The 14,965-nt window shown below is 53.6% G+C and overlaps 2 protein-coding genes across 3 annotated transcripts; one reads left to right on the top strand and one right to left on the bottom strand.

Annotated features, from left to right (window-relative positions):
- The first annotated feature begins 4,774 nt into the window (after positions 1–4,774).
- Positions 4,775–9,661, top strand: POU5F1 (POU class 5 homeobox 1). Its single transcript, XM_067752438.1, has 5 exons — positions 4,775–5,179; positions 8,125–8,245; positions 8,515–8,645; positions 8,963–9,121; positions 9,224–9,661. The coding sequence occupies exons 1-5, from the start codon at positions 4,775–4,777 to the stop codon at positions 9,488–9,490; spliced, it is 1,083 nt and encodes a 360-aa protein (XP_067608539.1). The 3' UTR covers positions 9,491–9,661.
- Positions 9,662–11,095: 1,434 nt separating this feature from the next.
- On the bottom strand, positions 11,096–14,867 carry TCF19 (transcription factor 19). Of its 2 annotated transcripts, XM_067752440.1 has the most exons (5): positions 14,739–14,867; positions 13,754–14,317; positions 12,154–12,709; positions 11,862–11,892; positions 11,096–11,541 (listed from the first exon to the last, which is right to left on the bottom strand). In XM_067752440.1, the coding sequence occupies exons 2-5, from the start codon at positions 13,989–13,991 to the stop codon at positions 11,461–11,463; spliced, it is 906 nt and encodes a 301-aa protein (XP_067608541.1). In that variant the 5' UTR covers positions 13,992–14,317; positions 14,739–14,867; the 3' UTR covers positions 11,096–11,460. The 2 variants fall into 2 exon arrangements, with proteins under 2 accessions (XP_067608541.1, XP_067608540.1); XM_067752439.1 differs by having other exon boundaries at positions 11,096–11,892.
- Positions 14,868–14,965: the final 98 nt, after the last annotated feature.

Raw genomic sequence — 14,965 nt, 5'->3', positions numbered from 1 at the left:
GGGCGGGGCGGGACCGACAGTCACCATGGAATGTGGTGTGAATGGTGCCTGGGTGGCTGCCCAGGCCCTGTTATGGAGGATGCATGGCAGTGTGGCAAGACCAGAGGTGGCAAGTCCCCCCTGGTCTAGGAGTCTCTAGGTCTCCTTTGCCACCACTCCTCCCTGTCCCACTGGCCCTCTCAGTGCGTGTGCCTCTCTACAAAGCCCCCTAGAAGAGAGCCCATCCCAACATGCAGGGCCCGTGGCTTCTGTCCTCTGGTGTCCAGCTGTCCCTGAAGCCTGGGTCTTTGGGACCTCAAGCCATCTGATCCCAATGGGATGGGACTGCTTAGAGCCAGCAGTCCACTGAGATGCCCTTTGACACAGCAGAGGTTTCCTGTCTGGTGGCATCCCAGTCCAATGCTGGGTCTCTGCAGGACCTCAGATGAGCAGACAGGGTAGCCCAGGGAAAGGGTGGGGGAGCCAGGCTCGTCTGTCAGTGCCTCACATGCCCACACCTTTCAGAGCCTCCTGGTTCTAAGCAACACACACCCACCCCTGTCTGGATCTTCTTTGGGCTCCTGGCCTCTGAAGTGGTCACTGTGGGAGCTGTAGGCACCTTCCTCTGGAAGAAGTGGCAGAAGGGCAGGGCAGCAGGTATGCTCAGAATTTTAGAACTGTGTTTCTTTTTCTTTTTTTATTTGCGGCATGCATGTGGGATCTAGTTCCCCGACCAGGGCTTGAACCCAGGCCCCCTGCATTGGGAGCGCAGAGTCTTACCCATTGGACAACCAGGGAAGTCCCGACAGGTTTTGCTTTCTTTTTTTTTTAGAATTTTAGAGCTGGAAGCGACCTTAAGGATCATCTGGTTTCCCTCTCTCTGGGAGGCTGAGGTCCAAGAGCAGTGATTTAGAGAAAAGCAACTGAGGAGGGAATATGAAAAATATGAAAAGAAGGAGTAGGTTAGGATTTCCGTTTCCTCTCTAGCCTTTGTAAACACACACACACACACACACACACACACACACAAAGTTTTACTTCCTGAAGTATGTTCTTATAAGTTCCCAAACAGCAAAACCAAATCAAAACTGGCCTCCCAAACTCATCAAACAAATCTTGATCAAACTCGAGGGGAAACTCTGCTAGATTTCCCAGGAAGGCTGCTGGGAGATGGGGGTGCGGGGCGGGAAAGCCTGTGCCAGCATCTCACTGAGTCCCTCCTCTCCCACCCCTCCAACCCCAATTTCTCTTCACAGGCGTGCAGAGAGAGATTGCTAGTCCCATGACAACTAAATGGCGAGGATAGAGAGGAGGGTGTGTGGGAGAGAGGCAGCACTTTTATGTCTGAGCTGGAAGGAAATTTAGGGCTCATTTGGTCCAATTCCTCTTTATTAGATGAGGAAACCAAGGCACAGAAAGCGAGGCGCTGTCCGCTGGGGTGTCAGATCCAGGGCCCAGGACCCTGGTCTGCAGACCCTTGGTTTATTCCTGACCTCTTCTCCTGGCTTCCCCTCCCTCTTGCTTTCACCTCTCTATCCCCCTACAGACTACAAGCAGAGAGGTGACTCCTAGATTTGAGGTAACAGTACCTGGATTTGGGAAAAGAAGATTTCAGTTTGCAGACCTCGCAGGAGAGATCATAGGGTCAGTTGTTGAGAAGAAGGGGTGTGGTTTACGGTGAGCAGTGGAAAATGTGTAAATTGAGGTTAAGGGAGATATTCTCCCAAAGTGGGCAAAGCCTGAATCCTTCTCTCCTCAGCCTTCCATTCTTTCCCTTTCTTCTGCCTTCAGATTGACAGTAGCCAGAAGCCAAAATAAGGGGTTTGCTACCCTGGTGTAGAGCAAGTCTCCGTTGGTCCCCATGAGCCATTTCAGCTGGTTTTCCCAACAGAACAGTGAGGGGATGGCTGGGCCGACAGCAGCAAGGCCACCATCGCACCTCCTAGCAACCATGCCAGGCCAGCCACACCTGGCAGGGAGTGGTGGCCCTCACCTGCCCTCCCTGCTCTACAACCAGATACTTGCGTTTGTCTTTATGTAGGACCTTGACATTGCACTATAATAAAGGTGTATGCGGAGAGTTTGTGAGACCAGTCCTAAATTGGTTTCGGGGACTTGAAGCTGTTTAGTGACTCCCTAAGACCCAGGAGAGTGGAGGAGCCAGGTCTGATGACCTAACCCCGCTTCCAGTCTCCTCTGGGCCTGCACAGAGCTGGCCCGGGCAGGGGCTGGCTAGGACTGCAGACAAACTTAACTTTCCATTAAGGTTCTGGGTCAGGCTCCAGGCAACACCTGACTGATCTGGCTCAGATCTCTGGCTACAAGCCAGCCAGGCAGCCGGGCACCCTCCCCTCCTCTGTCTCTCCCTCTGGAATGGGACTCTTGCCCAGGCCAGAAACATACCACCTAGAGCAACTATTGATTGAAATCTAAAAAACAGAGGTTGTTGTTGAGTGGGGGGAAAAGGGGAAGGTGTTTTAGGGGCCGCTGGGAAGACAGGGGTACAGGGGCTCTCTGGACCACATGGGGGAAGGGGTTTCTGGGAGCCTAGAGGGCGGCGAGCCAAGAAGCACTGCTGTAGGAGATTTCCCAGGTCCGCCCATCCCCCTCCTCCGGGAGGCCGTCTTCTTGGCAGACAGCAGATAGATGCATGACAAAGGGGCTGTGATGGCTCTGTCCTGGGGGTTGGGGAGATGGCTGGGGAGGGGCCCCTCCTGGTCCAAAGCACACCTCTCCACCCCCACCGGGCCCCTTAATCTATCTGCCTTTTGGGCAGTTAGTGGTTTAGCGGTGAATACAGCTCCAGTTTCGCTGCCCTGTAGATCTTCCAACAGACCTATGGGAAGTATTGAAATGCATGCATACAATTAGTTGCCCAAAAAGTACTTAGAGATGGGCTGGGGCAGGGGCTGTGTGATATAGATTCAGAGGAGAAAAAACCAAACCAGAAAAACAGGCTCAAAGGACTCCCAGATACCACCAAGTTGAAGACGGCTGGCCACAGTCAAGAGGACCCCCAGCAGGACCCCCAAGCCCCTCAGAAGGCAGACGCTGAGCAAACAACCTGAGACGGGGCTGAGATGAAGAGACGTCTAAGTCGGCAGAGGTCCACGTCCCAGGCTCAGGATTCTGGCCTTCCAAGCTGTAGGGAGCTCTGGCCTACAGCCTTTCCGGAGGCCCCCCAGTTCACCTCGGGGCCTTCATTTAGGGCAAGTTTGGGGAGCAGACAGACAAACCTCATCCCAAGCAGACAGGCAGTCTGAAAGCTATTCTCTTGCAAACAGAATCAAGCACTATGCCTGCAGTGTGAGCCTTCAGGACAGGCCCAGAAAAACAGACCCTGTGGGAGAGCTCAGGGAAGGCTTCCTGCGCACCCCCCAAAGCCGCTCTCCACCCCCTCCTCATCTTTTCACCAGCCCCCCTACACAAAGGCCTGGGGGGCTGGGGGAGGGGTAGATGATGAGGCTGGACGCCTGAGTCCTCTAGAGGGGGACAGGAGACCTAGGTCCCAGTGGGGGTCCCTGTCTGAGGCTCGGTCTTTGAGGGGATGGGGGGTTATTGCTGGAGCTCTTTTAGCTGCTCTGAGGGGGATTCCGTGTGAGGGGATTGGGGCTGGGGGGTTGTGGGGCAGGAAGCTGTCCCCAGGGGAGCCATCCAGGCCCATTCAAGGGTTGAGCACTTGTTTAGGGTTAGAGTTGCCCCCTCTGGGGACCAGGATTGTCCAGCCAAGGCCATTGTCCGGCCCCCTCCCCCCATCCCTCCCAAGCCTCTTTGAACCTGAAGTCAGATATTTTTTTCTTCCCCCCTCCCTCCTGGGCTTTCCCCACCCAGGACCTACGGCCGGAGGCCTGGGCTGGGAGGTGGGGGAGGGAGAACAGTCAACTACGGACTAGATAATGTGGGTCTCTGAAGAGGGGGGCATGGAACTTGCTGTGCGTGACCCACAGTGGGGCACCCATGAGGGGGCGTCCGATTCTTCTGTCTGGACAAAGGTTGGGAGACTCAGGACCAGTCAGTCCAGAGCCTGGCCCCTAGAAGAGAAAGGGGTTCCATCCCTGACTCCGGTAGGTGAGGGGGCTCTGAGGCCGGGAAAGTCGGGGATGGAATGGAAGCCTGTCTGGCAGTCTGCCCCTGGTGATGGGGTGGAACTTAGAAGCCTAGGCAGATAGATGGCTGCTGGGCAGCGCAGCTTTGGGGTAACTGAATCTGGCCAGTAGTCTAAATGGGAACACCTAGGCTCCTGGATTGGGGGTGCAGGAGGACAACGGGGAGGGAGGCTGTTAAGGAATTGAGGGGTAGCCCCATCAGGACTTGACACATAAACAATTAATGTTTGAGGAGCCGAGAGGGTGGCTGGGCTCGGGTGAGGGGACGGTGCCAGGGTGTTTGGCGAGGGGTCCAGCAGCCGGGCTCCTGAAGAACGGGCAGGAGGTGTGGAAGCGATCCCAGGCAGCTCTGGTGTGTGCGGAGCGTCGGCAGGGCCGGGCGGCCTGCTGGGAGTTGGGAGTGAAGGCCCGCATGGGGGACCTGCACCAAGAGCCTCGGGATCTGGGGCCTGGAGAGGCGCCCGGCTGGAGCTGCCTGGATTTCGGCTTCCAGACACCACCGCCACCAGCCGGCAAACACCCTCCGCCTCAGTTTCTCCCACCCCCACCGTCCCCTCCCCCACCCATCCAGGGGGCGGGGCCAGAGGTCAAGGCTAGTGGGTGGGATTGGGGAGGGAGAGAGGTGTCGAGCAGTCCCTTGGAGAGCCCTCGTTTTCCTAGGCCCCCGGCTTGGGGCGCCTTCCTTCCCCATGGCGGGACACCTGGCTTCCGACTTCGCCTTCTCCCCCCCGCCGGGCGGTGGAGGCGATGGGCCGGGAGGGCCAGAGCCGGGCTGGGTTGATCCTCGGACCTGGATGAGCTTCCAGGGGCCTCCCGGTGGGTCAGGGATCGGGCCGGGGGTTGGGCCCGGCGCCGAGGTGTGGGGTCTTCCCGCGTGCCCCCCGCCCTACGACTTGTGCGGAGGGATGGCCTACTGTGCACCTCAGGTTGGAGTGGGGCTGGTGCCCCAAGGCGGCCTGGAGACCCCTCAGCCCGAGGGCGAGGCGGGAGCCGGGGTGGAGAGCAGCTCCGAGGGGGCCTCCCCGGAGCCCTGCGCCGCCCCCGCTGGCGCCGTGAAGCTGGAGAAGGAGAAGCTGGAGCCGAACCCCGAGGAGGCGAGTGAGCTGCTGGGGGCGGGCGGCGGGGGCCAACCGCGCCGGCCGGGGGCGGCCACGCGACGGGAGGTGGTCGCCTGCAGCTGCCCAGGTCGCCGACCCAGGAGGGGAGCGGGCGAGGGCGGCGCCCCGGGACGCGTGTGTGGCGGCTGCAGGCCGCCCTGAGCAGGGGCCAGGTGGGAACTAGGGGCTGGAATTTAGAGAGAACCGCAGGTGAGGGCAGGGCGGCCTGGGGCAGTCGGAAGTTGGCCTTGCTTCCCCCCTCGGCCCTTGTCAAGTAGGTCCTTCCACTTCCTAGGTCTGACCTGGGTCGGGTCACTCATTACCAGCCCAGCTTGGGGTTGGAGCCCCTTCTTCTACGCGGATCCCTCCTTGAAAATTTGAGCTTGATCAGATCCAGGATCTCCGCCTTAGGGTTAAGTGTGGCCTGAGGGTGAAAACAGTGCTTATCCCAGGGTTATTGTTCCTGAAAGTCTAGGGTGTGACTGGTTTCTGATAGAAGCTCCTGTTTGGGCTGCGTGGATGTGTGGAGTTTGGGTTTACCCTCCATCAAGTTTAGGGCTTGTCTTCCCTTGACCTCTGCCTTGGGCCCAGTGAGTCACCGTCAGGCAGAGTGCACACCCTGACACCCCCTTGTAGAGAGCTGGAAACACCAATTTCGGCCGTAATTCCATAAGTAGTGAACAGGGGGAGAAAAGGGGAAGAAGTCATCTCCAGGCCATTCCCCAAACGTACGGTTTGCTGAGGGAATTGAAGACTTCCGCATCCAGCCCTGCTGGGGACTATTAAGGATATATCTTCTGGTCCGAGGAAGAGACAAGTGCAAGCAATTAGAGATCAAGTACTAAACCTTTAGACCTCTTCGAAGGAGGTGTGATTGGTTGCAGCTGACCGAGTAGCCCTACACTCTTTGCTCGAGGCGACGGCTGAGCCGTGAATGATAATGGCTGCCAATTGTGGTCCATTTCCTAAATGCCTGGCTGTGGGCTCAGTTTCTACATCATTATCTCATTAACCTGCACAAAATCTCCTAGGGAGGTATTATTAGCCTATTTCACGGGTCTTAACTGCTAAATGGTAAAGCTCGGATTTGAACTGGGGTTTACCTTATTTCAAATCCCCAAAATATGATTTGGAAAAGCCGAGATGGGGACAGCTGACGTTTATAGGTTTGCGACATTGGTTGAGCAGAAGTTGGGAATGGAAGTTACCTTATTTGAGTTTGATGTGATTGATGACCCTTGAAATACTTCCCTTAGGTTTTCAGGACTGCACAGAGGCCTGGCTGCTCTTCTCCATCTTCTGGCCACTGGCCTTCATTGGAGAGCTTCAGGGCTCCATCTATCAACCTCTGCTCTGTCTACCTTTCATTCACCTCTCATCCACCCTCAAGACTCAAATATCTTCTAGACATGACCACCGCATTTTCTGTCTCCTGCTGGGATGGCTCCCTGCACTGCCCCACCCTGTCCATCTCCCAGTAGCTTAAGGCCCAGACCAGGCATCCTCATTCCTTTCACATCCTTACATCCAATCCTTTGGACACGCTGCTATCTTTACCTTGGATATACATCCTGAATCAATCACTTAGAGCCATCCTGGTCCCAGCCACCATCATTATGCTGGGATTACTGCAGTTGCCTCTTTAGTCTATGGTCAATACATCAACTGGAGTGAACATTTTAAAATGTGAGAGTCAGATCATTTCACTGCACAAAACCCTTCAGCGGCTTTCTATTTCTCTGAGTAAACCAAAGTTACGGCGGCAGCTCCAGGATCTGCTCTGCTCACCTCTGTGACCTCATCAGCTCCTCTTCTTCCCTTTCCTCAGTCCTCTCACCCTGCTCCGGCCATGCTAGTTTTGCTGCTGGCCTTGCTGCTAGCTTTGCTACTACCAGGGCCCACACACCTCAGGGCCTTTCCACTTTGCTCCTTCCTTTTGCTCAAACATCACCTCTGACTGTCTTATTTAAAATTGTCACCTTCCCCATAATTCCCTACTCTGCTTTACTTTTTTCCATAGCACTTCTACCATACTCGATAATAATTATTTCATCACAATGAAAGCCCCTTGAGGCTAGGTTTCTTTCTTTTCTTTTTTTTATTAAAAAAAGTTATCTAACTATTTGGCTGCGCCGCCAGGTCTTAGTTGTGGCACGTGGAGTCTTTTAGTTGCGGCATGCAGGCTTTTAGTTGTGGCGTGTGGGATCTAGTCCCCTGACCAGGAATGGAACCCGGGCCCCCCCTGCACTGGGAGTGTGGAGTCTCAACAGCTGGACCACCAGGGAAGTCCCTGGGGCCAGTGTTTTTGGTCTACTTTGTGTAGCCACTGGTTTGCAGAAGGTGCTCGATAAATATGTTGAATTGGTCAATGAGGATGCTTTTATATTGCAAAAAGATACAGTTAAAAATAAGGGATAATCAGATTTTTAAAAACTGAGCACTAACTATATACAAAGCATGTTATTCATACCTCGTACGACGACTGTTTTGTAGTGTGTTTGTGAATGTGCATGCTTTGTCACAGTTTGTGGGACCCTCAAAGTAAGCTGGAGAGAGTATATTTGGAAAGAGAACCAGAGACATGGTGCTCTGTATCTCTACACTCAAAACTTCCTCAAACTGAGGAAATACTAGAGTCAAAAAGCTTTTGTGAGTGTTAAAGAACTAAAGGGCAGGAGCCCCCTTCATAACCCGATAGGTGTTCTCATTGAGGCCTGGGCTTTTCTTTCCATTATCAAATGATGTTCTGCATCTGATGGATGTGTCACTTTCTGGGGTAAATGACATTTGTATATAGTTTATTTCTACTTGTTAGGTGGGCAGCCTGGAAGCAGAGATACTCCCATAGACTATTTATTCCTTGGGGCCCAAATGGAAGGGGGGGTGGGGTGGCTAACTGGTATGTTTATGCTCTTACATGTCCTCTGCCTTTTAAAATGCAGTCCCAGGACATCAAAGCTCTTCAGAAAGACCTCGAACAATTTGCCAAGGTCCTAAAGCAGAAGAGGATCACCCTGGGATATACCCAGGCCGATGTGGGGCTCACCCTGGGGGTTCTCTTTGGTGAGTCTCACCTAGCATGTTCTGACCCACAGAACACAGGGACCACATCTCCCCTGGAAGGAACATCCCTGAATTTGGGCCTTTCCTCCCCACCAAGGGGGTGAGGGAAGGGTGTTTCTACCCTCTTTAGAGGTGAGGGTAGAGGGGAAAGAGATACCGTACTCGTGTGGGATCTTGGGAGGGCAGGAAGAGGTGGCGAGCCCTGGGTCTTGGGGTCGAAAGGGCCCTGCCTGCTGCCTCACCTTGCTTCTTTCAACCCACCTCCCCAGGGAAGGTGTTCAGCCAAACGACCATCTGCCGTTTTGAGGCTCTGCAGCTCAGTTTCAAGAACATGTGTAAGCTGCGGCCCCTGCTGCAGAAGTGGGTGGAGGAAGCTGACAACAACGAGAATCTGCAGGAGGTGAGGGTGGGAGGGATGCATAGGGACCTGCCTGGTCTCAGCCCGATTTCCACTGCTTCCATCCATGCCTGGCAGCTCTCCCTCTTGGAGGCAGCGGTCCTCAATGGGATGGAATGCAGTTCCTCAGTTCTGCTGGGAGAAGGTCCAGGACCACTGGTCTAAACCCAACCTTCCGGGATCTTTCTTGTGGCCCTGGTGCCGGTCAGTGCTCCTGAGCAGCTGGCTCTCGAGTCATTGACCTCATGATGCTGCTGCTCAGCAGGTTCGAGGCTTGCCCTCCCACTTCCTTCCTTGTCATCTCCTCCCCACCTGCCCAGATATGCAAGGCAGAGACCCTCGTGCAGGCCCGGAAGAGAAAGCGGACGAGTATTGAGAACCGAGTGAGAGGCAACCTGGAGAGCATGTTCCTGCAGTGCCCAAAGCCCACCCTGCAGCAGATCAGCCACATCGCTCAGCAGCTCGGGCTTGAGAAGGATGTGAGTGCCGCTGTCCGCATCCCTGTGTGCTCCATCTCCTTCCCAGTCACACCTCCCAGAGCTTATGATCGAATGTCCCTCTCCTCTGTCTTCCTCTCCCAGGTGGTCCGAGTGTGGTTCTGCAACCGTCGCCAGAAGGGCAAACGATCAAGCAGTGACTGTTCGCAACGAGAGGATTTTGAGGCTGCTGGGTCTCCTTTCTCAGGGGGACCAGTATCCTTTCCTCTGGCGCCAGGGCCCCATTTTGGCACCCCAGGCTATGGGGGTCCTCATTTCACTACGCTGTACTCCTCGGTCCCATTTCCTGAGGGTGAGGCCTTTCCCTCGGTGTCTGTCACCACTCTGGGCTCCCCCATGCATTCAAACTGAGGTGTCTGCCCTTCCCAGGAATGGGGGCAGAGGAAGGGGGACAGCTAGGGAGAGAACCCTGGGGCTCATACCAGGGCTTTGGGATTAAGTTCTTCATTCACTAAGAAAGGAATTGGGAACACAAAGGGTGTGGGGGCAGGGAGTTTGGGGGAACTGGTTGGAGGGAAGGTGAAGTTCAATGATGCTCTTGATTTTAATCCCCACATCACTCATCACTTTGTTCTTAAATAAAGAAGCCTGGGACCTAGTAGGTGGATATTTTTGTCTTTGGTTTATTCTCCTCTAGTTACTGAAGAGTGGATGGGGATAGTTAATAGTGGATATTAATAGCTCTCCCACCCAAATGACCCTGAGACCAAGGATGCCATTTAAACTGCCCAGAGTCACAATGTCAGAGGGAGATCTGGGATTGGATCCCAAGTTTATACGTAGAGGGCTCTTATAGGTGTGAGCTAGTTCTTAGGAGCCTGTGACCTGGGGAAATTGGAGGTGAACACCTTATTTTTGCCCAAAGATGCAGTTATTACATAGCCCATTCCCTATTAGGAGCTGGCTTTTTGCTTTTCCCCACTCTACTCTGAAAGTCCTCAGTGGCTTTGTGCTAAAAAATCAAGTCTTTTAGGTACTCATTTCTTCTGCATATCACCGCAACCGGAAACTCTACTTTGTGCTTTCTTGATACCTGGGTCCATTTTGTTTCCACTTAAGGTTTTTGCCTACCCTGTCTGTGACTCACCAAAACTCCCACATTTTAGTCCTGCCTCTGCCACTTCCTAATTAGAGCCCTTGCTCTGGAGCCTTTCCTCAATGTGTAAGAAACTTGGGTTGGTAAGTCTAAGTAGAGGAGGAAGGGGATGGATATGCAGGTACAATAGGATAGGTCAAGATAGGGCTTTCCTAATAAGAACTACAGAAATGCTACTTTGACAGTATCTTGGCTTGGCGTACGACTCTCAGAAGAGAATCGGTGTAGCATACGTGGGTTACGTTGATACACTGGACCAGGTTGCCATCTGTTGTAGCTGGTGTCTCAGGTTTTCTCTTCTTGGTAGTACTGGTGAACCTTGTAAAAGTTCTGCCACCCTCATGAACTTGACCAAATCCCAAGTACCTTATTTTAATAGCAGTAGATCTGTTGTTTGTTGTTTTATAAATATTTATTTTGGCTGCTCCAGGTCTTAGTTGCGGCATGTGGGATCTATTAGTTGTGGTGCATGTGGGCTCTTAGTTGCGGCATGCAGACTCTTAGTTGAGGCATGCGGGGTCTTTAGTTGCAGCATGTATGCGGGATGTAGTTCCCCAACCAGGGATCGAACCCGGGCCGCCCCGCATTGGGAGCTCGGAGTCTAACCCGCTGGACCACCAGGGAAGTTCCGGATCTGTTTTCTTTTAAACTAGAAACTGTAATTACCTGGATTCCTTTTTTCCTGTCTTTCCACCTCCAGCTTACCTCATATATTTGTACCTTTTCAGCGAGCAGGTTTGTATTTCTCTGCCTTGTCTGCTTATCTCCTCCCCTAAGAATCTGAATTAGTTTTCCAGACGTTACCACTCCATTCTCTCAAGAATCGGAAAGCAAGGAGTATCAGACCCACAAAGAGTAAGTACCTTGGAGTATATGAAGCTGCTCATTCTTTATTTGGAAACGGAAGCAAAGCTCTGAAAAGTCAGGTCATAGTCACGGGGATCAGCGGCAGGACTGCCCACAATGTAAGGGAGTTTGGGGGCTGTGCCCTAGGTTTTCCCAGAGATGCCTTAGGCGATGCCATCAAGAACATTTAGAACTTGCTTGTTCAAGTCTGAGGCTTATAACTTCCCAGGCATGACCTCTGCAATTGATGGGTTCTCTTGACCAGACATTCTAGTGTCCATGACAACAAGGACCTACAGCTTGTGACAAGCGGGAATTTCCAGTTCACTGGCAACTTCCTGGAGGCAGCAATATCTTTGGCAGGAAGCCATCTCTTCTGTTACCTTGGCCATGAGGGCCCGCTCCAGGCCTTGAATTGATAATCCATAGGAATGGCCCCTTCCCCTGTAGTTATTCCCTCCTAGAGAGGCAAGGGAAGAAGAGGGCATCTCTTAGGACCCATTGGCACCCCAGTGTCCACCCATGTCCTGGAGGTGCCAGCTCTGTCCTCTGGTGCTTTGGTGGTGGGCCTTAGGTCTGGATGCCTACACGACAGCCTGGGCACTGGAAGTCGGCCTCCCTGGCAGCCTGGATGCTGCAACCAACACAGGCCACATGGAACCAGATGTCACAACCATCACACTGAACCCAGGCTACTGTCTCTTCTTGGGGTAGGCAGCAACAAGGGGCTGCACAGTGCTCCCCGCCCCCAACTGCAGGGGGAGCCCTGGGGTTGCTCACTGGGTGTTTCCGAGGACGCCCACGTCGATTTCTGAAGAAAGTGACACAAAAACCAGGGTCACTGGAAACCTGCAGAAGCCTAGAACTTTCCCCTGGATAACTGCAGAGTGAACCTATATAGATTCACTAGACTAAAGGTGAATCTGGTTAGAAGAACTAACCCAGGTCTTGTCATTCCAACCTCTGTTCCATCTCCCATCCCCATCCCCCAAGCAGAGAGCTACCTCCCAGCCTAGGGCTCTAAAAGAATCCAAAGGCAGTGAAATAACGACACAAAGTTCTCTCCACTTACCCACTGGGTGTCGGTGGGGTTTTCTCTACACGGAGTTTCTTCCTGGGCTCCATAAGGACTGGTGGGGGGCTCTTGGGAGCCTCTCTCTCATCATCCAGTTCCGCCAGTACACGGTGAGCTGATTTCCTCCGGTTTCTTGGGGGTGGGACAGAAGGGGTTGTCCCCACTTCCCCAGCTGGAGTGGGAACAGGCAGGCTCTGTGGCCCACCCCCACTCCGTGAGAAGGTGAGGGGCTGGGAGTGGAGCTTGCTGAGGCTGCCAATGGAGTTGAGGATCAGCGTGGCTTTGGGGGCAGGGGAGAGGGTGCTGAGGGGGCGCTGTGGAGCCCCCTGGGAGGGCAGCATGGGCCGGAAACCAACCCCGGTTCCCTCTTCTCCCCTAGACCGTGGGGTAGTAATGGCAGCAAAATCTTGAGGTTTGACTCGGACTTGCTGAAACAAGTAGAACTCTGAGGGGCTGGTTTCTGGGGGCCCTTCAGGGCCAAAGGTCAGAAGGTCACCATCACTCAACTCCAGCCTGTGACCCCTTGGGAGTCGGACATTATTGACCAAAGTCCCTGTTGATTGTGGGGCACCAGACAAATACAGAGAACGACAAAAACAAATGACAGGTCAGAAGTGGAGAAATCTGGTCCTGTCTGGTTTTCTGGGGAACATGAGGAAGAACATGACACCTGTCATCAAATTCTCACATTCTAAATCTCTCAGCAGGTGACATCAGATATGAAACTCCTTGTGAGTTGGGAATGAGTTTATTTTTCTTATGCCCTCTCCCAGGGCACATGGAGGGAATGAACTCCTTCGCTCAATTCACTGAGGTCCAATTCTCAGAGATGCCCACTTTCACTCAGTTCCAACTTAGTACTAATCAGCATAGCTCAGATTGCGTTCAAATCCAAGCTCCACCACTTACCAGCCATGTGACCCTGGACAAGTTAGCTTCTTTATGCCTCATTTTCCTTGTCTGTAAAGTGGGGTATTTGTGCTCACCTACATTTAATGCCCTTAAAATGTTCTTGTCTCATAATAGTAAGCACTAAATGAATGTTGGCCACTATATCCAATCCCCACAGCACTCCCCAAAAATGGACCTTACAAAGATTTACATTCTACCTAAGAGGAAACTAAGATCTAAAAAGGTGAAGTGACAGGCCTGAGTGATACTGCCAGGTGCCAGTAACAGCACTGAGATGGGAACCCAGGCCTTCTGAGGCTGACTTAACTGCCTCCAAGTCAGGGAGTAAGACACATGTCCAGATCATTAAGACAATTCAACATATAACTGCCCTAAGCCAAGGACAAGGTGCCTAAACAAATCTGGAAACTTAGTTAAGTCTGAGCTTGTCCCCCAGTGGCCCCAGAACAACCCCACTGATACTGCAGGCCCTGGATCTACCTCCCAGCCCCTCTAAGAGCTAAACAGGGTCAGCCCCACAATATCTGACACTGCACATTTCTGGTGGGAAGACGGGTCTGGATGACAACCATCCATCCAAACTGATGGCGAGTTTGGGAGGCAGGCAGAGTCCCTGTGGAGACTCGGTCATTCCAGCCCAGAACTGCAACTGCCCAGGCATAAGGCTGCTCTGCTCACTCCTCACCTTGGCTGCTATGGTTCTCCAGGCTGACCCTCCAGTCGTCACCCCGGCGTTCAGCGTGCAGCTCCGCATGGACTCCAGAGATGAAGCCGGGCTCCTGCTGGGGCCGCAGGGCCACATCACAGAGATCGGCCCTGCAGCCCAAGCGGTAGGTGCAGCCAGCCCCACTTGGGGGGTGGAAGGTGTAGAGATCGCCACCCTTGCCGCCCCCTATGCGCAGCAGCTGGAAGCAAGGCAGCATGGGCGGTGCCCCCTCCAAACCACCTCTTCCACTTTAGGAATCCATCACCTTTCCCACTCACTGGGCCATGCACATCTGGCCTAAGTTCACTTTCCGTCTGATGCAAACTTGAGCTGTCCTCTGTGCAATTTCAACTTTGAGCACACTCCCTGAGTAGGGCAAATTCAGAGTGCAAGGAGCCTAGGACGCGATGCAAAATTGTCTGTCAGCAGCTTTGCAACTGAAAAGTTTGGTGAAGGTCCCAGTGTAGTGCAAAAATGAAGGCGTCTTTTGGTATGAAGCTGAATCGAATCCTCAGGCTGCTAAGTATTCCAGGAGCCTTCGATCTGTACAAGGCAACAATACATTAGGCAGCTTCTAGGGAAATTCGAACTGTAGGTGTGGAGGTGAGGGTAGGGACTGCTTCTGTGTGATATTAACTTGTCACCTCTGTAATTTGGAGAAGAGAAGCTTCTTCGTGTAAAACCTGCTGATCCAAATAGAGTAACCCACCTGCTAGCCCACGCCTCACTCTTCTGGCCAATCCCTCACTCAAAACTAGTTGGCTTGAACCCCAGTGGGAAGTGTATCCACTGTCACCCCTCAAAAGGCAGTGCAAACGGGTCTCTAACGTTCTCCAGTAAAGTGGATCTAAACCCTTGCTTACCGACTTCTCCGGTGGGATAAAAACAGAAGAAAGGGCTCCCGGGATGATGCAAGGCAAACCCAACCTTTTCCCTCCCCGCCCCAGCCCAGGTTCGTATCTACCGCGCGGTGCAGTCTCGGAATGGTCCCCTCTCCAGGCAGTGCCAGCTCGGCCGGGGTTGGTGCTCCTGCGGCTGTTTGACAGCGAGGAAACCAGGGCCAGGAGGGGCGCGGCCTCCGCGCGCGGGCAGCGCCGACCCCGCCTTCGGAATTCCCGGGTCCGAACCTCCCGCCGAGCGAGCCCGCCCCCCTTGCCGTTTCTTATTGGCCATTTCGTTTGCCCTCCTCCT

This window comes from Pseudorca crassidens, chromosome 10 (assembly GCF_039906515.1).
Source record: "Pseudorca crassidens isolate mPseCra1 chromosome 10, mPseCra1.hap1, whole genome shotgun sequence".
NCBI classification, from domain to species: Eukaryota; Metazoa; Chordata; class Mammalia; order Artiodactyla; family Delphinidae; genus Pseudorca; species Pseudorca crassidens.
This window is presented reverse-complemented; position numbering and strand designations above follow the sequence as displayed.